The sequence below is a fragment of the Ovis canadensis genome, chromosome 11 (assembly GCF_042477335.2).
Source record: "Ovis canadensis isolate MfBH-ARS-UI-01 breed Bighorn chromosome 11, ARS-UI_OviCan_v2, whole genome shotgun sequence".
Classification (NCBI taxonomy): domain Eukaryota; kingdom Metazoa; phylum Chordata; class Mammalia; order Artiodactyla; family Bovidae; genus Ovis; species Ovis canadensis.
In genome coordinates, this window is record NC_091255.1 from 54,423,705 (window position 1) to 54,448,248 (window position 24,544).

General features: G+C 37.6%; 1 protein-coding gene across 4 annotated transcripts in view; it reads right to left on the bottom strand.

The window, feature by feature from the left end:
* KANSL1 (KAT8 regulatory NSL complex subunit 1) overlaps window positions 1–24,544 on the bottom strand; it is a 168,007-nt gene that overhangs the window by 16,243 nt on the left and 127,220 nt on the right. For all 4 annotated transcript variants that reach the window (XM_069541648.1, XM_069541646.1, XM_069541647.1 and 1 more), the window contains 3 exons: window positions 18,536–18,648; window positions 17,545–17,740; window positions 1,543–1,714 (listed from right to left, as the gene is read on the bottom strand). In XM_069541648.1, coding sequence (XP_069397749.1) covers window positions 1,543–1,714; window positions 17,545–17,740; window positions 18,536–18,648 — 481 coding nt within the window. The remainder of the gene's footprint in view (window positions 1–1,542; window positions 1,715–17,544; window positions 17,741–18,535; window positions 18,649–24,544) is intronic.

The window sequence follows — 24,544 nt, forward strand, 5'->3', positions numbered from 1 at the left end:
CCAAATTATGAAAACACTGGCTTCTGTAGTCTATAGAGTAGTTTTCAACATTTTTGCTCATGAACTCCTCACCATTTGAAATGTAATTTTTCTTTATTTAGACTTTTTTTTCTGGCCACATCGAGAGGCTTGTGGGATCTCAGTTCCCTGACCAGGCACTGAACCTAGGCCCTTGGCAGTGAAAGAACAGAGTCCTAACCACTGGACTGCCAGGGAATTCCAAAATGTAATTTTTAGAAAAATTATAAACTCAGGACAATTATAGGCTTCCCTGGTGGCTCAGTGGTAAAGAATCTGCAGGACACACAGGTTCAATCCCTAGCCTGCAAAGATTCCACATGCCAGAGAGCACTGAAGGCCCCCATGGTCCACAGCTATTGAGCCTGTGCTCTAGAGCCCAGGAGCCTAACTACTGCAGCCCATGCGACATGACCCCTGAAGCCCAAACTGCTCTAGAGCCTGTGCTCCGCAACAGGAGGTCACTGCAGCGAGAAGCCCGCACACCACGATGAAGGCTAACACCTGCCCACGGCAACTAGGGAAAAGCCCATGCACGCAGCGACAAAGACCCAGTACAGCCAAACACATAATACATTACATATAAAGAGAAAGACAGTTTTCATACATAAAAGAAACTAAAGTACACATTAAAGACATTTTATACCAACATCCTGGCGTGTTAAAATCTGTATCTTCAATCAGACTTCAGTCACAGTAAAATCTAATTTCAGTTATCAATTATTTTTAAAATTTAAATACTGTATAGTTGATGTGCAATATGTTAAGTTTCACATGTAAGTTATTAATTCTAAACATAAGTTATTATTCTAAAGTAATAGAAAAAGTAGAGGATCTTGCCATATGTTATATACATAAAAAATACTGTACCTCCATCTTCATTATTTATTCAAATTTCCTTTTACTTAACTCCCACAGGATTCTTCTTCAGAAGCCATGAACTCTGAGATGGTTCCTTTGGTGTCCCTACTGCCCAAGGTTTTTATACTCTGGGGGATGAGGAAGACCCACAGCAAGACTCAATATGGGTAAGAGGAGTGACTTTCTTTTGTGAGGTGGGAGAAAAGCAATTATGAAAAGGGAGGTGGAAGAGAAAATCAGCAGACACAGAGGCTTATCAGGTACACCCAGCACCTGCGAGCTGAGGCTCTCTGCTTGCGTACACCTGAGTCTCGTAACCACAGCAGGTACACCCCCAGGATGAAGACGTTCTCCCCAACAGCGCTGCCCATGCTGCTGTACATCGTAACACAGGCACCTGCCTCACCCTCACCACCTGAAGCCTTAGGGCGAAAGCGCTTAGCAAGCTGTAATGTTTTAGAGGCACATTCTGGTTGAGGGGATGTGTTGTGCATGATGTGCAAAATCCTAAGAGAATATTCTGTTGACAGTAATACCCGGACAGTACCTGGACTGTACCAGAATCTTGGCCAACTGTCTTTCACTTTGAACCCTTTAAGTCTCACTCATTAGACTTCATGGAGCCTTTCTTTTCTTTTTTTTTTTTCATGGAGCCTTTCTTACCATCTGGAAATGCTAGAACTGGGTGAACACAGGAGTCCAACTGGGATAGGCGTTCCAACAGAGGGGCTTCGTAGTGGATTTCTGGAGGCATGGTGCTGGCACTGCCGGAGCCGCACAGCGCACAGGAAGGGTTCACATCACAGCCAGAACGTGCTGTGCTATTCCGGTGAACCTGGGAAAAGCCAGATAACACTCGATTCAGCGTCTGATAAAAACTCAGCTCCCCATTCAGTATTCCAAAGATTCAAAATTCCCTCTCTCTAGATACATATATGACACAGTTAACAAAATGTTTGATCAGTTTGTTAAAAGATTTCCATTTCTCCAACACACTAACCTTCAAAGTAATTAAGTAAATCCACTTCTCCAATGAAGAGATCTAATTATGTGAAGTCCATTTACGTGCTTACTGAGAACACTTTACAATACCTGTATGTTTCTACCACCATGATGCTTTTCCACCGTCTGCTACCGATCTGCTTCAGATTTCTAGGTAGAACATGACTTGCCCTCTTCAGCAACTTCATCCACCAGAGTTTTACTAATGAATAACCAACCACACCTTTCCTGTTCTTTTCATATCTCCAAAAAAAGAATTCCAGGAGGCCTGAAACAACATGGCAAGGTTCCCTGGACTACACTCATTAGCTGCTCTTTAACGTAGCCTGACATCTACTGTTATAAAGTTCGTATTTAAGTAACGAAAATGAATTTGGTATGGTGAGTGTTCATACCCATAGTCTTTGCGTTAATTAGAATAAAAATCATTTTCATTAAACTTCTTTTGTATACATGTGGGCATGATAAGAAACAACCTCCCTAGTTAAGTCCATAGTGAAAAACAAGTTTTCAAATGATGTAATTCTGTTTTGTTTTTAAATGATAGGATTTTTATAATTTTATGCTTTAAACGTCAGGTCATGCTGAATGTAGGATCCCTAGGTTCTAGTGTTAGGATTTGGCATTTGCCAAATCATGACCATGCAAAGTCACCCGGGCAGCATGCAGTCCTAGAAGAAATGACTTGTCTATGGAATGACACTATGACATTGGATGCTAGGAGCAAGGGAGTATCAGAATAAAGACAAAGGGTAGCATTGAAACTCTGTAACGACTGAGAGAACTACATCTAGTTTCAGCACACACATCTCTTGAAAGCTGTTTGCCTTCACAGACATGCACAGAAGAAAGATAAATATGAGAACAATTCAGTCTTTATCAACCTTCCTCAACTGCCTCCTCCTTGCAGCGACATAGATGGGTGGTATTCAAATAAGGCCCTGTGAAGGTCAGACTGGACAACTTACACTAAAGTAAAAGAATTCTAGTAAGCAACAACTGTTGTCTCTCAAAGGAAATCACACCACCTAAACATGCACTTTGGTAGACAACATTAACTGGTACTGTTTTGGAAAAAAATACCTCTTGCAACCTATTTAAACCAGGGCTGGATTTCTGGGGGAGATAACATTTTGAGGTAGAGAAAGAGGGACCTGCATTACCAGGGACAAAACCCAGAGATCACCAGTAGATGAATGGGAGAATTTAGCTAATTAGAATCCAATGCACCAAAACTTTAAATATTGACTAGATTAGAAAAATATATAAAAATCAAAACAAGAAATCTTAAAAGGGAGGTATATTTTCTTCTGATGAAGTAAACCATTACATGAACTAGCTCTCCAAGTGGGCAATGAACAACATTCCATTTTTTTTATGGCTAGAGTGTATCCCTTAAGTCATTAAGAGACTGGATGTAAAGTCAAATGAATTCAACAAGAAAACCAAACTAAGAATAAAATTAAAGTAAAAGCTGAAATTACCAAAAGAAAAAATACATGACAGAAACAGCAAATTCAAGAACTGCTCTTTTGGAGTTCCCCCTTGCTCTTCCCAAACCCACTTCAAGAAAGGGATAGACAGGATAGAGCAACTAATTACATAACTGTAAGACTGGCCTAATGAAGAGAAAAAGGGAAAGATGCAAACATAAGAACTTAAAAAAACAGCACTAGCTAAGTGATAAACCACTTAAGCACTGGATCAACAGGGAAGTCCACTAGTATAATTTATTAAGAGAAAATCTGGTGAATTTTTTGAAGGATAGTTTGGGCAACTTTAAACACACACACACACACACACACACAGAAAACAAGATGTTAAATTATACACATGAATTTTATTTATTAAAAAAAAAAACCCACAAAAAAGAAAAACCTACCATGAGCAAGTGTGATTTACTCCTGGATATCAAAACTATTTGACATTAGTGTATCAATTAACACAGTTTCACCCTGGCCATTCAATATTTCTACTTAGGTGTCTTAGGAGGCAACCAAAGTTAAGTGACTTCAAAACTGTGCTCCTAACTCTTCTTTACTTTCAGTAGCTCAGTCTTAAAATCCCTGGACTCATCCTAAACTCCATTCCCCCCTCATACCCCCAAACCAGTCATGAAATACTGTCACCTCTGCCTCCTAAAAGTGTCCAAGATCTGACCACTTTATACCACCCTCAACTGCAGTTCTCATTTGGGTTTCTTAAATAGTCCCCTAATTGGTATCCCTGCTTGCCCCTCCCTTCAACTATTGTATTATTTTGTTTCACAACCTTAATCAAACCATGATGCAGTTCTCTGCTCAAAACCTTCTAATAGCTCATCTCACAAGGAATAAAAGTCAAAGTTCTTGCAATGGTACACACAAAGCCCTACGCCATCTGTTACTTCTGTCTCTTCTCTGACTTCATTTCCCTTTCCTGCTTTTCTCCTAGCTCATGCCACCAGTTCTCTGACTTCCCTGCTACTTCCCCAAAATGGCAGACAAATTTCCGGATCACACACCTTTACACCTGGCCCTTCTATTAGCTCCAAGCTTATTCCCTCACCTCAGGTCTTTTCCTCAAATGTCATCCTCTTAAAAAACAACATTTAGAAACATAAAGTGAGAAAAGAGTCTCTATTCTTGACTGTGACAAAAAAACACACATTCTGGAATAAGTTTAACTAACATTTTAGGCACAAAGCTTAAAATTATTAATTTTTAATATGCTACAAATTAATCTATAATCAAATTCAATAGGCTTTTGGTACAGAAGGGAGAAGAGGCAAATGGAATTTAAAGCAACTACAAACCAGAAGAATAAATGCTAAGGGGGAAGTTCCCAGAAAATTTCTGATAAGCAAAGGCAGAAGGGAGTGACTCGTTGACCACATGTTAAAAGTATGAATCAGGGATATCAAAAGGTGGGGTGGGGGAAGAAGCTGGATTCCTACTTCACATCAAAATAAATCCCAAAGGTATTAAAAAGATTTTAAATTATGTTTATTAAATTACATTATGATGTTTTAAATTATTTATTAAATTATTATGTTTAAACTGTAAAAGGAAAACCATGGGGCAACATCCAGTTGTTAAAAGTGTGAGCAATGGGGCCAGGCTGTTTGAGCCCTAACTCTGCTACTGAGCTGTATAAACTTAGACAAGTTACTTAATGGCTTCATTCATAATAACAGCTGCTTATCTGACAAGGCTGTTGTGAATATAAAAATCACTTAGAATAGTGTCTGGTCTCAACTCTGTTACTTGTATAGTCATACAAAACACACTTTTCATTTATAATTGAAGAAGGGGAAAAAAGGAAATCAACCATAAAGATCATTGATATTAAATCCTAGCTTTCATGTTACTTGTGTGACCCCTCAAATTTATTCATCTGTTAATAAAGGATCCATAATGCCAATGTCATGGGACTGTGAGAAATATGATTTTGCAAGCTGTTAAAATACTACACGAGTGCTAGCTAAATTAATGTATGTCAGAGTTTCTCTACTGACACTTAAGAGTCTGATAATTTTTTGTTGTGAGGAGCTGTCCTGGGCACAGAAGTAAGTAGCAGCTTCCCTGGCCTCTACTCATCGTGCAAGTAATACCCTCCCTCCCACCTCTGCGACAACCAGAACTGACTACAAGGTCAAACGCTTCCTAGGCTGGGCAAGCGGGTCAAGATCATTGAGAACCAGGTGGCTCAAGCTACGATGATCATTCTTAGCAAAATTCAAAGCAGAGGTACCCATTAAATATTAAGAGTGAGAAAGAAGAAATGCCTCAAGACTACATCAGTCAAGGCAAAAGGACTTAAGAAAAAGAGTGAAGAGGCTTCCATGAAACAAAATGTAACTAGAACATAGAAAATAATTTCAATGGCTTGAATAACTCAAATATGTTTAAATTGATGACTTCATAATCACACATCACCCCCTCCACGAAGACTTTATTGACTGTCCTTGGAAGACAGCAGGAAATCAACTTATTACTTGAAAATTGGTAGATAAAAGGATATCAACATGAATCATGCTCCCCCCTCCCCCCACAGACTGTAGTTAAGGGTAAAAACCAATTGTAGAAAAGGGCATTTTTCTCTTTAAAGACATAGTCTAGCTAATAAACAAAGAATAAATGGTATGAGTAGAACATAACTTCAACTCCTGATGCAACAAGGAGGTCCAGGCAATGGCCATTACTGATTAATAACATGAGAGACAAGATATTACATGTCTTCTCATGTGAGTGCCCTTACCAAAACAACAACCTAGATTTAAGTTTCTATATGAAGACTTTGATGCACTAAAAGTAAGAGATTAAGGAATATACAGAGGGATGGATATAATGGTAAAATGTGGCCAATGCTAACAGTAGAATCTAGGAGATAAAGCTGCTCACTGCAAAATTCACACAATGACGCTATGTTTGGATAGTATCATAATGAAAATTTGGAAAAGAAAACAACAACCCCACAGAATTTCTTCGGGCCATGATGGATTAAGAATGATCATGCTTATCTTTTAGCCACAGCTTAAGACAGAAACAAATTAGCTGGCCTGTGACTGTCCCGGCTTTCTGCCTGGAGGCACAACACAGACTGCTCAGCAGGTGAGGGGTTCCAAGCAGAGCGTGATGGTTCCACTGAGTTGAGGAAACAAACTCCCAGAGATTGCAGTGCAGAGGCTCAGGTGACAAATAACCATGAGGCAGAATTCTTCAGAAGAGGAAGCCATACAGAAAAAGAGCGCCAGAAACCATCATGAGATTCCCTCAGACGTTCGTGGAATATTAAGAATCCCACGTACAGAGTTAAACTTCATCAGGTCAGGAGAAGATCCACCAAGGAACTATGGACTGAACAGTTCCCAGAGCTCACAGTGGCAGAGAGACTTCCCCACTGTGACCGGTCAAGTGGCATGGAGCATTCAGAAAAGACCCCAGAAGACCTGGGTTACTCTACACTCTTCCTAATAAAGGAAAGACGGAATCTCAAATAACTTAGCTGCCAACAAAACAAAGCCTCTTTAAAGGAAGAGAACATAATCTCTATGCTTCAATCATGTAAAATTGAATGTCCAACAACCAAAAAACACTGTTAGATATGCCAAGAGGTGAGAAAGTTACACCACAGGGATACAACCAGAAAATTTTAAGTCACAGGATAAATAACTGGAACCACCCAGTTTTCTCAACAAATAAATTGCAGGGAAAGGGGGTATGATGGATAGCTTACTGCAAACCAACACTCTTACTGAGAACTAGAACAGTCAGATTTAAAAATAAAAAAAAAAGTAAATATAACTTTAAGATACGAGAGAAATGTTAAAACAATGACAATACTGAGGAGCCAAGATTCCAGAGGGGGAAGAACCACTGAAGTGTTGAGTTGCTTCTTTTTGGGGACAATGGGTGATTTCTGAGTGATGCTTAGAATCTGGTGCCCTGATGGAGGGTCACTTCTGGGTACAGAGAAATGAGCAGAGATTCTGATGATTTTGTAGGGCTGAAGGGACAACTTTAGAGACTTCAAAAGCCAAATTCCCAGTGAAAAGAAAGGACAGGAAACTACAAATGACATGTCAGGTGCTTCCATTCCTAAGGCATTTGGAGAATTCTGAAGCTGTGATAGGTAGGAGGCTAAAAAGCTAAGCAGAAAGCCTCTGTAAAGCAGTTTCTGGCGGGCTCACTGAGGAAGAGATTACAATTAAGAGTTCAAGATACACACGAGGGCACTGGTCACTGAATCAGCTGTAAATGGGAATAAGAAACAAGGCTGTATCTTAAGAAAGGATCATTTTTTATGTGACATCTAAAATGCCAGGTACACTGGTATTAAGAAGTATAAGCAACATAAAAATCAAGTGTATGTGTACTGCAATTAAAACAGTAAATGCAAGTATATCAAATATTGAAAGAAAATGTACAATCGTCTAACCTTTCATTAGTTTATTTTCCTACAACCATATGTAGACTGCTTAAAAACAAAATGGCATCAGTGAATCAATGTTGTGAATAAAGTCACCATATTTTATATTTATTTCAGCATGCTTAAACAAAAAAGACACCTACTTCATCTACTCATGATTTTAGAATGAGATGTTAGGAAAAGGAAAATGTTAGTTGGTAAAGGCTTCATTTTCAATTTCAGTATTGCCAAGTATCCAAACATCACCCACAAAGAGATCACAGAACAGAAAGCAGACGTTCTGAAATGATTCTCTTGGAATCACTGTAATTCATGCACAGGCTTAATCAGGATTACTTTACCCAGGTTATCTTTACCAAGTAAGTCTGGGAAACAAAATAAGATACTCTTTTAAACAGAAGACTTTTAAGCCTTTAATGTCTTTTATGAGTCTCTGAGTGGAAGACATGGCATGAGGCACTCTCTGAATTGATTTACCCATCACATTACAGTGGTGGCAGATACCTCAAACCACCTATGAGCTCATCACTACTCGGAAATCAAGACAGTCACTACACCTGCTGCTAAATCTTGTTATTTAGGAGATCCAACCAGTCAATCCTAAAGGAAATCAGTCCTAAATGTTCACTGGAAGGACTAATGCTGAAGCTGAAACTCCAATAATTTGGTTCTGGCCACCTGATGTGAAGAACTGACTCATTGGAAAAGATGCTAATGCTGGCAAAGATTGAAGGCAGGAGGAGAAGTGGAAGACAGAAGATGAGATGGTTGGATGGCATCACTGATGCAATGTGTTTGAGCAGGCTCCAGGAGTTGGTGACGGACAGGGAAGCCTGGCATGCTGCAGTCCATGGGGTCACAAAGAGTCAGACGTGACAGAGCTACTAAACTGAACAAATTTATATACCACAAAATTTAACAACTGTTTCAACATATTTGGTTTCCCCTATAAGCTAATGTCTTTTATTTTGTGCATTAAAAAGAAAAATTATTCTGATAAAATTCCACAGACTTTATCACACTGCCAAAGGCTTGATCAGGAGAAAGAAATTCCAAGATGCAAGAAACAAAAGAATTCATCGCCAAGGCTGGTCTTGGGATAACAGCCACAGAAGTGGCAAGGAAGTTTAAAATCTACTCCGTGTTTTGGTGGAAAAAGCCAACTGCAAGAAGTGAAAGCCCAGTCCCAACCTACGTTCATGTAAGAGGTCCAAATACACCTGAATTCTGGAAGTCTATTCAGAAGCTAATGGAAAAACTGTGGTTTAAGGACACTTTCACAGTCCAGGGATCACAAGACTCCTACAGAAAACATGCCTCCCTGGCCATGGCCCCAGACGAGCTATGAAAGACACTGTAAATCATACAAGAACACAGACCGTTATAAGGAAGTCACTATGTGTAGAAATAGGAAGAAGTGGTCTTCAGTGAACTAGAAACAGAAAAATTAGAAAATAACTTTTAATAAGTATATTAAAATTTTTCAGTGATAGTGAGAGGAATACAAGTCATGAGACAAGTACAGGATAAAAAAAGTTTCTAAAAGTACTTAAGAGGATGTTTCTAAAAGTAACTGATTCTAAGGAAAGAAGTACACACTGAAATAAAAAACCCAACTGGTAAACAAAGCTAGTGTTCCTCCTGATGAAGAGGAGGAACAGTCAGAGAAGACTACATGAAATAAAGCATAGGAAGACAGATATAAAATTGCAAAGTATAAAAAGAAATGAAGCAATATGGAACAGAGAATGAAGACCAACAACAATATACAGACATTTATATTTAAAAAGAGAGAACAGAAAAGGAAAAATCGGAAGAAATAATGATTAGAAAAATTTCAAAACTCAAGCCAAATAAGAACTCTCAGAATGAGGGTGCAAAAACCAAGACCTAGTGGCTAAAAACCAACTCATACATCTAAATATGTCCCTTGATATTGCAAAGCATAAAAACAAAACACACACACACCACTCAAAAGTAAGGGATGGGGGCAAAGATTTTAGTTACCAGAGAGAAGATAGATAACCTATAAAGAAACAATTAAACTGATACCAGAATTTTCAATAACAAAAGGAAGTATTGGAAGGCAATGAAATTATCTTCAAGGTGCTGAATACAAAGTTTACATGCAGTTAAGTCATCATTCAACAATAAAGGCAAAATATAACTATGCGTTCACAAATACACACATGTATATACACATTTCACACACAAACGTTAATTCTGTACGTTTTTAATATATGAAGACTTCACAGCTCATACCACTATTGGAAGGCCTACCACATGTATTCATCAAGAATGGAATGGGATGTAAGAGGCATAAATGTAAATAAGTAATTAAGTATGAACTTAATGACTAATTTGGGAGGGACTTAAAAGCAAGATAACTAAAATAATAAAAACAAATTACAGATAAATTACTGACACAAAAACTGAAAAAAAAGAGATGGAAAAGGATGTATCTAACAAGTGTACTTATCAAAGAAACCCATTTAAAGTTAAAGCATGAAGAGAGATCAAAAGGGAAACAACATAATGATTAAGATGAAGAAGAAATAACAATCATTAACTAGGATGTACCAAATCAGCCATCTTAGAACTATATGAACATATATGAATAAAAAAAAAAATAGAAATGAGGTTGAGGTTAGGGAAATGAGAGAGGTGGTTTAAGGGTACAACTGCCTACTAGTTGATAAATAAGTCCTGGAGATTTAATGCACAGTACAATGAATTATAGATGATGCCACTGTATTATTAGCAACAAATGTGCTAAGAGACTGGATCTTAATTATTCTCACCACAAAAAAGAAATGACAACTATGTGGCATGATAGAGGCGTTAGGGTTAGCTCAGGCTATAATGGCAATCAAACTGCACTTTAACTTGCACAATACACATAGCAAACAGATTTCAAACAAACCAACAGAAGGTAGACCAAAGGATATAGAAGATATGAGCACAATTAATAAGTCAAAGATATGAGTTAAATTTAGAACCCTGAAGTCAAGAAACAGGATACAAATATACTCAACCCCACAAGCAGTGCCTTTTAAGGAAATGTGGACTATTTCACAAAAGCTGAACTAAAATTATGTACATCAACACGGAGATCTTGAAAATACAATACTGAATTAAAACACACACACACACCCAAACCAAAAACACACACCAAAACCAACTTGCAAAATATGTACAACATGACAGCATACTGCATTTGGTGCTCTTTGGTTACCTCTTTCTAGTGGTGATAAAAGAGATAAAAGGACCACTGGTTATCTGTAACTTTCTTTTAATATTCAAAAAAAAAAAAACACATGAAGTAAAAAAAATTAAAATACTAGCATTTAGCATGGTGCATACATCAATGTCTGTTACACCGGTCTTCTACATCACAGAATTAAAATAATCAGGGAAGGAGGCAGGTAAACCTGTAATTTTTTCTATACAAAGAGAACTTAAGTTCTTCACATAATAAATTTAGTAGTACAGAAGAGTGCCAGAAAACTGGCAGGGGGAATAAAAGAAAGTTCAAATATTAATATTTCAGAGCAAAGGTATATTAAGTTTGAAAACTACTGAAATCCAAGAATCAAATTGGAAATAGCACCGATCAGTCTGTCTTCTAGATTTAGAATGAGAAAAGGATTCAACTATCTTATGAGCAGCAAAGACCAATGGCCAGTGTACTAAGAATAGTGACACCTTCTCGGATCCTACCTCCAAATTCAAGTCTGCTCAGAACCACAGAATGTGACCGTTAATTGTAAATTGAGTCTTTGCACATGGAATTAGTTTAATATGAAGTACTACCGGATTTGTTGCTGTTTAGTCACTAAGTCATGCCCCACTCTTCTGTCCATGGGATTTCCCAGGCAAGAATACTGGAGAGGGTTGCCATTTCCTTTTCCAGAGGATCTTCCCAACCTAGGGATCAAATCCACATCTCCTTCATTGCAGGAAGATTTCTTTAACCCTGAGCAACCAAGCCTTAAATCCAATGACAGGCATCCTTATAAGGCTACATGAGAACACAGTCACACTGGGAAGGTGATCATGTGAAGATGGAAGCAGAGGTGGGAGCTATGATGCTTCAAGCCAAAGGATTCTAAGGCTGCCTGCAGAAAGTGGCAAGAAAGAATTCTTGCCTGGAGCTTTCAGAGGCCAGGCAAGGGTTGACATTGATTTCAATGTCAGACTTCTAGCCTCCAGAACTGGGACAGGTAACTAATTCAGTCAGCTGCTAAGTTTTTCCTAATGATAAATACATAGTCTAGATAGATAAAATTATTTTTTTAATGATGAAAGAGAAAAAAAACAACCAAAAACAAAACCCTTTGCGTGGGGATTACATGTAGAACATTGTAGAACAAAGGAAAAGAAAGCAAATCTGAGAAATTCAGAAAAAACATACTTCTGGAAAACAAGTTCAATAAAGCAATTAATGAAACTTTCGGTGTCTCCAAAAAAAAAAAAAAGTATAAGATAACATAGCCTCTATTATTAAGTAAGAGAGTAAAGTAAAAGGACAACAAGATGATACAATAAATATAAACTTAACTGTCATTCCTTTGCACTATGGGAGAACCAAAGGGCTGAAGGCAGAGAAAAATTAACAGCTAGCTAACATCTGAATACTTATTATTTGTGTTCAAAATATGCCAGTCACTTCAGGAATCTAATTTAATGATCACAACAATGTTGTAGAGCAGGTAGTAAGAGCTAGAAAAAAAGAAAAGGGATCAGTAACATACCGATAACTGGTATACTTAAAAGAGGCAACTACAAACTTAGAATAAAAAAAACAAGTGTCACCACATTTCTTCCATAATAACAGAAGGAAACAGGGTACATAAAAAACACTCTGAAGCACAGTCTGGTGCAGCGCTGCAATGGTAAAAATATTCTGTATTAGTGCAACTAAATACGTTAGCACTAGTCATGTGACTACTCAATACTTGAAATGGGGCTGGTGTGGGTGACGTACTGAATTTTTTAATTCTAATTTTAAATAGTTACATGTGGACAGTGGATACCATATTGGACAGCACAGAGTAAAATCAGTTATCAATAAAAAGGAAAGAAACGAAGATTGGCCACAACAAAACACAATAAACAATTGTTCTCTTCTGCCTACCAAAAGACACAAGAGTTTTAAGGGACAAAAATGATGATCTAAGAACAAACTGTGTTCAAATCACTGAAGAACCACAAATTCAAATTCAAAACTCACACAAAGAAATTCCCTCCTGGTCCACTGGGTAAAGACCCTGAGCTTCCAATGAAGGGGACCCAGGTTTGATCCTTGGTCAGGGAACTAGATTCCACATGCTGCAACTAAGACCCAGTGCAGCCAAAAAAAGGGGGTATATGAAGATATTCAACACACGTTGAGATGTTATAATCAAAACCATCCTAAATAAGTATACTTTTATGTTATTTCAAAAATCATATAGAAAACAAAACATTAAATTTATTTAAATTTAATGAGAAAAATACATACAACTAAACATTAGTAGTAAGAAAAGTAAAATGAAAGACAGAAAACTACTGGAAACAGGAGTCACAGTCACAAAGAGGATATAAATTTATTAAGCTGTACTAGACAGTTTTTAAAAAATCAACACAACAGACCACAAACATAAGCAGAAACGATAGAAACATTTTGACCAAAATGCTATAAAAATTAATAACAAAAGCTTAAAAAGAAAAACTAACAATTTAGAATCTAAAAACTCAATTCTTAACTCCTGGGAAAAAAACTAAAAAACTCAAAGGCAACTTACAAATAGCAGAAAAAACACTTCCTTCACACATCAAAGGCTGTGGAATGCTATCCAAAACTACACTCAGAAGAAAACTCAAAAAGTTAAATGCTTTTGTTCTTATGTAACAAAGAACAGAAAATAAATTAACCAGGCATTTGAATGAAGGCAAAGAGGGTGAGAAAAACCAAGACCACAGGAAGGAGTTAACAGCAAAGAACTGATCTTTGAAATGGCCAATAAAATAGAAAAACTGCTGACAAGACTGATCAAGAAAGAGAAGACAAATATAACGAAGACTGAGAAATGGATATTAACTACAGATAGAAGGATATAAAAAGAATGCTTAATAAAAATCTGTATGAGTAAATCTGAAAGCATCTGAGAGATGGATAATCGTCTATAGAATAGATGCCAATCTCAGTTTCACCTTGAGTTCTAACAAATTTTAAAGAAATTGACCCTTCCTTTAAAATCTTTAAACATTCCCAGAGCACAGCAAACAATACTGTCAGTGTCCCAACTCATTTTCAGCTGTCCTACATCAAAATTGATAGTGACCTTCTAAAAGTATTGCCATTCAAACCAGAAATGTCTCACCACAACCATTTCTTAACACGGTTCTAAAAGTGAAAAGGAGTAAGAAGTACATAACAAGGTGTCATATTGTGTGATGACAGAAAGCCAACCTAGAAAACTAAGACCAACCAACCAAAGAACACTGGTTGGAAGAGTTCAGAAAAGTGTTCAATTTCAAGATAAATACCTAAAAATCAACATCATTTATAAAATAACACTAACAGAAAAGATCTCATTTCACATGACCAAAATATCAAGAATATAGATAACATGTAAGAACTGAATGAAGAGATAAAATACTTGGATACATAAAGAAATTCTGTGTTCCCTTAACATTGTAACAGCATTACTTCTCTATGAAGGATTTCCCATTAGAAATCCAATGCAATGGTTATGGTGGAAGTCCACTATCAAAGTAAGGATCTATTCACCATTATCTGTTAATCACAGAATATCAGTTCAAAGTATTAAAAAAATTCTTTTCGCTTGAGGACAGTTGGTAAATAAAATATTAGAGCTTCTACTTCTACTTTTTTTATCTCAGCCTTCCAAAATTTTGCATGTGCTTTATAATCCCATAAAAGTTTAGAAGCTATTGTTCGAAGTACTGGGTGATTTCTGAACACTCTACCACTAGAAAGTAAGCTCCATAAGGGCAATGACTTTTGTTCACCAAGGAAGCCCAGGTGTCCTGGAACACAGATGGGACCCAAAACTACTGAATAAACTTGCTTGGCAAATCCATCACCTCAAAATGAGAGAGGGCAATATACCTGCTCAGTATCACTAATCGAGGATCCATTGGAGACACAGTGAGCAACTAAGAGAGAGAGTATGGCCTTTGTCTCCAACGAGGGCAGAACTCCAGCATAACTGCTAATATGAGCAGATGGTTTCTTTCCCAAACAAAAATGACTTCTTTGTCTTATTTCCCATGTAGCTTATTTCTGCATATGTCAGGAAGATTCTGTTTTAGACATTGGCACTGGAACCAAAGGGTCTTTAGTATGCTCTGTATGTTTCCCCCTTATTTTAAATACATACAGGTACCTTCAAAAGTACACCAGTTTTTAGGCATGAACAGGAAGAAAACTACTGTCAGTCCCAAAAAGAAGCCTTGCTACTTCACAGATACAAGAGTCCAGGAGGCCATCCTATAACCTCAGAAAAAGAGCACTATTTCTCCACGAGGCAGTGTTGGTAGGTTTTGTTTGTTTTTGTTAAAAGCATCGAGGGCACGGCCAAAACTACCTTCTTATACTTAACAGTAATATACTGTTTTCTTTGCTCTTCCAATATCAATTCTCCAGCCTTTCAGAAAATAATTTAGATTTATACAACTATTAATAAAAAATTGACTCAAATGTCAATATGAGAAACCCATCAAGCTCTTTTCTGGTAATGCAGACAGTCTGAGGAAGAGACGAGAGAAACATTAGAGCTTGATAGGTAATTTTCACTAATAACACTTTCCTTTTAAAACGATCACGGCAAAAAAATAAAAACGATCACGGCAAAGACATGCAGTCCAAATGTATACCGTAACAAAACAAGTCAAGCACTGAAAATCTACTGTCCAAATAGTAATCACTGCACCAATCACCCACCTCTTCCTTGTCCTCAGTTTTCCCACTGACAAATATACTGCAATAGCGTTATCTTAAGAAACATCCCCCTCAGTCAAACAGGCTATTTCTCTATTCTCCTTTACAGGAACATTCTTTTAAAGTGGTATCTCTGATGGTTTGCTCAATTCCCTCCCTCCCATTCTCTCCAGAACCTAATCCAATCAGAATCTCACTCTTCTACCCTAACAAAACTGTGTACAAAGGTCTCAGGCAACCTTGGCCCCACAAAACTGAACGGTCAAGTCTCAGTCTTCATCTAATTTGATTTGTCTGCAGCATCTAACACAGATGATCATGCTTTCCTTTCTGAAACATTTTCTTCACTTGCCTTCTACATGCCACATACTCCTTGTTGTCCTTCTATCTATACTTCACTAGTCATTCCTTCCCAGTCTCGTATCTTTCACGTCTCCAAGGCTTAGAATGAAAAAATGCCTCAAGGCTGAATTTCAACTAAGTTTCCCAGCATTCTCTATTTTCTTCCTCTGCTGCATGTTTCTCCTCAGCACTTAACACTACTGAAAGTGGAAGTCCCTCAGCCGTGTCTGACTCTGCAACCCCATGGACTATACAGTCCATGGAAATCTCCAGGCCAGAATGCTGAAGTGGCAGCCTTTCCCTTCTCCAAGGGATCTTCCCAACCCAGGTCTCCCGCATTGCAGACGGATTCTTTACCAGCTGAGCCACAAGGGAAGCCAAATTTAACACTACAGAACATGCCATATACTTCATCTATTGTTTTATTTACAAAATTCTTACTCTAGTGAAATAACTTAGTGGGTAGAAACAGAAAATAAAACAATAGATGTTCACGTATTATTTTCTCTTTCTACCCTTTAGATTATTCCACAAGGATAAGAATTTTTGTCTGGTTTATTTTTAGTGTTGTATCCCCAGTGCACAGAGCTCTATAACAGCTTATTGGAGGAGCTCAAAAATTTTTGTTGTTGTTGCTGAATAAATGAATTAATAAAAATAAAAGTGTTAACACCATCAGAAACCATGTACTAGTAAAACTCATCAGCCAGATACCCCCAAGGCAAATTACATACATTTCATTTAATCTTCACACAACCCTATGAGATCTCCGAAGCATTCTGGGGTGGACTGGGGTGTTAACATGCCCCAAACAAAAACTACTAAGTGGCAGTGCCACAATTCAAACCAAAATTTGTCCTCTTCAAAGTTAATGCTCTTAATCATTCCTTTTTTTTTTTTACTGGAGTACTATTTCACTGGTTTTAGAATAAATCCAACCCTGCTATTTGAAAAGTCGGCAATTCAAAGTTTCCTGTAGATGTAAAATAATTTCCATTTTGTCTGTAAAGACAAACATTCGTTTAGTATCATCAACTTAAGAGATTTTAATGGAGATTCTTATTTAAAAGTAAAGCATTCCACATTGCCATTTTCAGTGAAAACAGTAAGAAAGAAGACATACCGCTCTCCTTCATGTAATTGATGGCAGAACTCACAACCTCCTCTCTCCCATTTCTATTAAAAATCTCAAGCCAATTGTTTCCAAACCTGGCTGAGGAGTCACCTAGGAGCTTTCTAACTTTTTGAAAATGATTCCCAGGCCCAACTCCAGAGCAAACCTAACCAGAATCTCTAGGAAACAGGGCTCAGGTACCTAGTATCTCTTAAAGCTCTGCAGGAAGCCTTGTTAGTTAGCCAAGTGTGGAAAACATTGGGTAAATGAACCAAAGTTGGCAAGGACTATTACTTCTATCTGAGCATCTGGCTCACTTTAACAAGGACCAGGTCTCACTGGTACTGACCTTCTTGGAAAGAGGCACAATGCTGCTGGGTCGAACAAGCCTCCGTTTCTTACAGCTCAGCACAGGACGGGTTCGGGCTGCCACACAGGTGCCATCAGTTGATGAAGAAACTAGATTCAGTCGCTGCTTTTTATGCAACTGTTCTTCAGCATCAGAGTTGTCACCTGGAATGTGGTCTGCCAAGACAGGCTGAAGACTACACAAGGGGAAGGAAGAATATTTACTTCACAGAAGATGGAAAGAAACAAAGCTTCTAATATTGGTTCAACCACCTCTACTTGCAAATATTTACAGACTCAAACAAGTGTTCTAGAGCACAGAGATCACCTCTTGATGCTGATGTCTGCTAATCTAAATTGGGATGCAGTGTCTGTGCTTATTTGTAAGGCTCTTGGTGGATGTTACTCTATTGTGTCTGAAAAATGCAAAGGTCAGTAAGTGAACTCAGGAGGTTCTAAGGGATTTCAGCTTTCTTCAACAACAAAAACATAAAATTTTAAAAGTCTAAAAAATTATAACTGGTAAGAAAATGGTGAACTTGTGCAAATGTTAAGCTGCCTGAGAACCAGCTCTAATGGTGAATCTTGCCTATTAGGGATGTGTACTCACTGTTCACTTGCAGAAGGATTCCTTATCTTTCAAAAATACAAATTTACAGCCTTTAGGAATCTGATCTGTTCTAGAGTAGAGGATTTTACTTCTGGGGAATTCTACAAAGACAGAGCTAATCACAACAATTCATAATAACCTCAGGACTTTCAATTTTTCTCCATGCTGGGACAATTTTAGGCCACAGTAAGTAACAGGAAAGTACATCAGCATGCTACTTAAAATACACTTGCTACAGTAGGAGGCATGCACAATATTATGAAGTGATAAGGTTTCTGCTTCTTTAAAGCAGCATTAGTCCTGGCTAGGGAGAACTAGGCCTCAAACTCATCTTTTACAAGCCTGATGAGCACACAGAAGTATGCAGAAGAGATAAACTTACGTGTTAATAACTCCATTGACAGGTCTCAACGCTCCACACGATTTAGCAGACAGTGACTCTGAAGGATGACCAGAGGCACTGTGGTTTTCCAGTGGCTGAGAAACAGATTCAATCTTAATAGAAGAAAAACAAAAATATATCATCAACATTTAGCCAATAGCATCAGCCTGAAAATCAGCACCATTTCATTTAAATGAAACACCTAAAATGTCTCACGAGCAGTTTGAGAAACAACTCATTTGTGGAACACGATTTCAGTATTTCTTGGATTTATGACTCCTGAGCTGAAGTCTTCACAAATTCCAAATAAATATGTTTTCTGGCCTTAAAAAAAAAAAAAAAAAAACCTCATATGACTGAGGAAAAAAAAAAATTAAGAGAAACCAGTTTTTCTTTGGAGAGAGGTGAGGAATTAAAATATTTAACAGACTAAAAGAGTAAAGTGCCCACTGAGAAGGAAATGGCCTAATGATTCCATGGACTGGAAGCACAGCAAAACAATTACATAGTAACAAGAGTCCAAGTTTCCAACCTAAAAGTCAAGAAGGGTATGTAAGTTCAGTAGCAAGACAATTAAGAATATATTTAAATATAGTTAATACCTGCTTAGCCTCACAGAGTATGTTGGAAGCTTGTTTCTAGAAAACTATACTATATACATATATAATAAAATAATTAATAAAATGTCAATGAGTAACTAATAACTATCTAATGCTACAGGAAGGAACTACTGTCTGGATTACACAAATCAAATTCAGTTGACTTTCAAACAATTTTTTGAATCTGAACTGCATGGGTCCACTTATACGTGGCTATTTTTAAACAGTAAATATTACATTACTACACAGTACACACTCTGTAGCTGGTTGAATTTAGTGATGTGGAGGAACCATGGATGGAGTGGGCCGACTATACATTACACGTGGATTAAATCCAGTGTTGTTCAAGAGTCAACTGTATACGTTTAAAATTTTAAATATAAAATGAAAAAAGGGAGGTAGGGGAAAAAAATCTGGAAATTTTTGAATTTTGCTATTTCAAAACAAATGATATTTACTAGGCTAAAGGGGGGCTACCCAAGCAGCACAAGTGGTAAAGAATCTGGCTACCAACGCAGGAGACCCAGGGTTCTATCCCCGGGTCAGGAAGATCCCCCGGAGTACGAAACAACCACCTGCCACAGTATTCTTGCCTGGAAAATTCCATGGACAGAGGAGCCTGTCGGGCTAGAGTCCATGGAGTCACGAAGAGTTGGACACAACTGAGTGACTGAACACACACCACAGGTTAAAAGGAGTGGGGGCAGCCAGTAGATGCCAATCACATGAAGCATCTGAGGTACTGGCAATAAAACCACAGTTTAGTTATCCGAGGGATATCAGAAAATGGCTGCGGTCTCTGTCTCCTCCTTACATTCAAACTGACTTTGGGGTGTTTTGATGTTTCCTTTCATGTAACTGCTATCACGATGTAGCAAAGCCAATGTTATGATGCTGAAATTCTATTTATCAGTATTGTTGTATTTCTTTTTTGATCTTTATACCCACCAGGAGAAAATACCAAAGGATCTGAAGACCTGAGAGCAATCTCAAGAAAGAACAAGAGATTGGGAAGCTAATTTTAAAAATTTAATACAAATCATCCAAAAATCTAGATCAAGGAATACAGACAAGACAAAACACATGAGTAAATCACAATGAGTAAATACTGGGAAAGTGTTCTGTCTTCCTTGTTGATTCCCTATACATTTACTGTTGTACCTTGAACAATTAATTAGTCAATGACACCAAAATCATGGTACATTTGGCTCACGTACTCATTGCTTTAAAAGTCACACTGATTTCCTCTTGGAAAGTATGTGTAAGAGTTGTACTTTGGCCACCTCATGTGAAGAGCTGATTCATTGGAAAAGACCCAGATGTTGGGCAAGATGGAGAGCAGGAGGAAAAGGAGGTGACAGAGGATAAGATGGTTGAATGGCATCACCAACTCAATGGACATGAGTCTGAGCAAACAATGGGAGATAGTGAAGGACAGGGAGACCTGGCCTGCTGCAGTCCATGAGGTCACAAAGAGTCAGACATGACTTAGGGACTGAACAACAGCAAGTTGCAAAGATGTCTGTATCTTCTGACAAAGTATTTTACTCCCTCTTAAAGTCTACCTTAAAGAAATAACAAAATGTCCCCCAAAATTTTATACATAAAGGCAGTCACTGCAATGATATGGATCAATAACCTAAATACTCAACACCTGAGGCATAGTTATTAAATGTGGTATACAAAATAAGAATATTGAAAATATCATAAGGGTTGAATCCAAAATATTTTTAATACAATTGTGGTGACTAAAAATGTACATACACAGAAAATGACAAGGTAAAAAATAGTGTTGCAGAGGCAGAATAAGACGAATACTGAAGTTTTCTTTATATTTAGGTAATATTTGTTTAAAAAAAGAGAGAGACAGAGGATAAACCCAAATATCCTCCTGAATGCTAGTGAGGATTTACTATTCAGGGAACACCTCAAAAGGCCCAAACAAATATTAACATTATGGTACGACAAAGAACAAACGATTTAAAAATTCAGTCTGGTGTTAACTAGCAGATGGTAACTCCAGCCATGTTACAGCTTTCCTAGATTTCAAAAGTTCTGCTTTAGATGAAAAAGTTGCCTGCCAATATGAAAATGCTATGACTATGAACTTTCTGGTACTGATCTGAAGAATCTGTCAACTTTATATTCACTTAAAACAATAGCTTTTAGCATTAAATTACAACAGAGATCTGGTTTATATATCTACATGTTTTCACAAAGTCCCACGTTTAAGTAATAGGTTGACCCTCCACTTGATTAAGATTTACTTTCTAGAGATTATGGAGAACTAACCACCAACCAAGACACCTGTCAAGACAAAATGTTGCCATTCTTTAACAAAATCTCATTTCCAAACAAGTTTACCTTTCGTAGCTAATTAACCTATTGTTTTTCATGACTACAGATGTATAGAAAATTTAAAGGGCATTAATCTTCAATGTGCATTTTATTATTTTTCTTAGACAAACCTGAATTTTCCTGGGGGTAATTCAGTCCTCAAAACAGAAGTCAACAGGCAAAACATTATTTAGCACAGAAATGTTAGTCAATGATACAGAAGCACACAGCAATTAAGAGCAAGAAAGTCAGAGAAGAAATGTGCTTGGATTTCAGGGTCAACCATGTAAGTAAGCGCTGAATATTCAGAAGGGATCTGCTTAGAAACCCTGGAATAGTCTATGTGTAATCACCCTCAAGTCCAAAAGCAGGGCACTGGGGCAACTAGGTTCATCATCCATTCTCAAATTCAAAGAGCTTAAAATATTAACCCCAATCCTCTAATAGTGTTTCATCTAGAAAAATACAACTCACAGTCACATGTAATTTTACTTAGTGCTTCTTAAATGCATTCACATTGCCTTAAGAAAAAGTGAACACCCCTTATCTTGCAGACCAAAAGGCTTCAAAGACAGGGTAGAGAATTATTAACAAACACGTCACAAATATTAAATCCACACACTAACATAAGCTTGACTGTTACTATTGCAGTGGTTTACATCATTAGTATTTTCAGGACACTAAAGCATGAATCAGATACTTGTCATCCAATGGGAAAGTGTAAACAGGAGTTGCTACAGAGCTTCTTTCAAGCTTCATGTGATGTTCAGATACACTCTGATGGTACATGCATCTGATGCCAGGAGAGCAGAAAACCTGAATGCTATACAGAGCACTTCTGCAAAACCCCCTTTTCTAAAGGAGAGCCCCAGGAGATTACCTTTTGGGGCTATCTTAGAATTAAAGGTAGCAAGGAGGGTTACTGAAGTCATTTTTCCCCGATTGAAAGGGTCAGATGTACGGCATGAAATGATTAACATAGCAGTGAGATTCCATTTTGTTATTCCTATAAAAACAGGCATCTGTTTGATTCATTGCTCTATCCTCTTGGCCAGAACAATTAAGTGTGACAAGGAACCCTTAAAGAAAAACTAGATTAAATTAAGGTTTATTGGGGGTAGGTTTTTCTGGGGTCTGAGAACTCATGTCCACTAAATTTCTTTTACTAAAAAGCAGAGAAAGTAAAAGGGTAAAAAAATCAAAAGGCACACAACTTAAAAACACACACTAAATCTCTAGATGTGTAATGCAAGACATATGTGTATGTATCTTTTCTTTAGTCATTTAAGTAATGCCATACCATCATTTGCTTGAAATACCATTTTTCTTTGTCTAGAAAAATTAACAGTTCTGTTCTGGTTCGTTATTGCTTTCTGACAAACGTTATCAAAATGGAAAGAAAAGGCTACTTGGATATAGAAAATTCAACTTTCATTCTCAGGTTAAAATGCTCTCCATCTCAAATGATACCCAGCATAGTTTTGCTTAAAATAAACAAAATATTGTTGGTCCACAAAGAATATACCAGTCATTTTCACAAACTAGCACCATGGTCAAAAATTGTGCTAAAGTGAAAATGGAACTTTCCACCAAGCTACTTACCGAGGCTTCAACTTCTGTATATGTAAAATGTGACTATGTGCCTCACTTTCCTGTCTCTATTATGAGGTTAAAATATAAACTATAATTATATTAAAACAACCTTGAACTATCCATTTTTAAAAATTAAAATAGCATAATACAACTCCAAAGACTATTAATCTAATATTTATATTTACCAACACTGTTGAAAATCTTTCTACTGAACAGTAAGAATTTATAAGACTGTTTTTGCAATTACTTATTTATCCACAGCCCAATATGCACTAGTGGTAAAGAATCCACCTGCCAATGAAGGAAACATAAGAGATACAAGCTTTGACCTGGGTCAGCAGACCTTCAATCTGGAAGGGCATTGCAACCCACTGCAGTATTCTTGCTTGGAGAACCCCATGGACAGAGGAGCCTGGTGAGCAACAACTCCATGGTCTGTACCCACCAGGCTTCTCTGTCCACGGGTTTTTTTCAGGCAGGAATACAGGAGTGAGTTGCCATTTCCTCATCCAGGGGATCTTCCCAACCCAGGGACCAAGCCTGAGTCTTCTGCACTGGCAGGCAGACTCTTTACCACTGAGCCACGTGGGAAACCCCATGCCTCTCAAAATCCTCACAGAGCCAACGCACCCTTCATTGTCCCTGGTTGACTACAAAACTTCAAGGAAAAGAACCTTGTTCCTGTGTTACCAATGGTAGGAAGATTACACCTTGCATGTTTCAAAAGAAAAAGTAACAGTTTATATTTTTGCATGCTTTACTTCTGGGAAAGGTTCACTTGGTAACCCCATCAATTTTACAGTAAGGAAAGGATAAAAGAATGAGACTTATTTTGCAAACAGAAGCAAACAAACAATGACTGCATTGTCAAAAGCCATAGAAGCAATCCTTTTGGTAAAACAAATAAAAAACTCAAACCTAGTCTTTTAAAATATATATACCCAGTAATTAGCTTTCCTGTAAGAAAGGAGACATAAGGAAATACACATGCATCTGCTCATCTGTGCAGCAGAAATATAGGAAGGAAGGATAGTGCAAAAACGAGTGACACTGGGAGGAGGCTGGAACACAGTGGGAATAGGTGGAAACAGGAACAGGGCTGCAGCTTCTGCAAGCTTTAATGCTCGCACTGAAGTATGTTTCACACACGCAACAACTAACAGAGACCAACTCCTGTGTGTGGGCAACAAGAAATCAAACACTACAGTAACAAAGCAACCTAGCAGTATTTCAAAATAATTGCATCCTCATACTGAAGGGTGTGAAGAGGAAAAGAACTAACATAAGTATAACTTCTGGAAATAGTTATTTTGACTGTATATCACTGAGCTAACGTACTGTATACAATATTGTACTCTAGTTAGTAAAGATATTTCTCACAGGAGTATAAGATGGCAATTCTGAAACTACTTTATATGGTACTGCTGCTGCTGCTAAGTCGCTTCAGTCGTGTCCAACTCTGTGCGACCCCATAGACGGC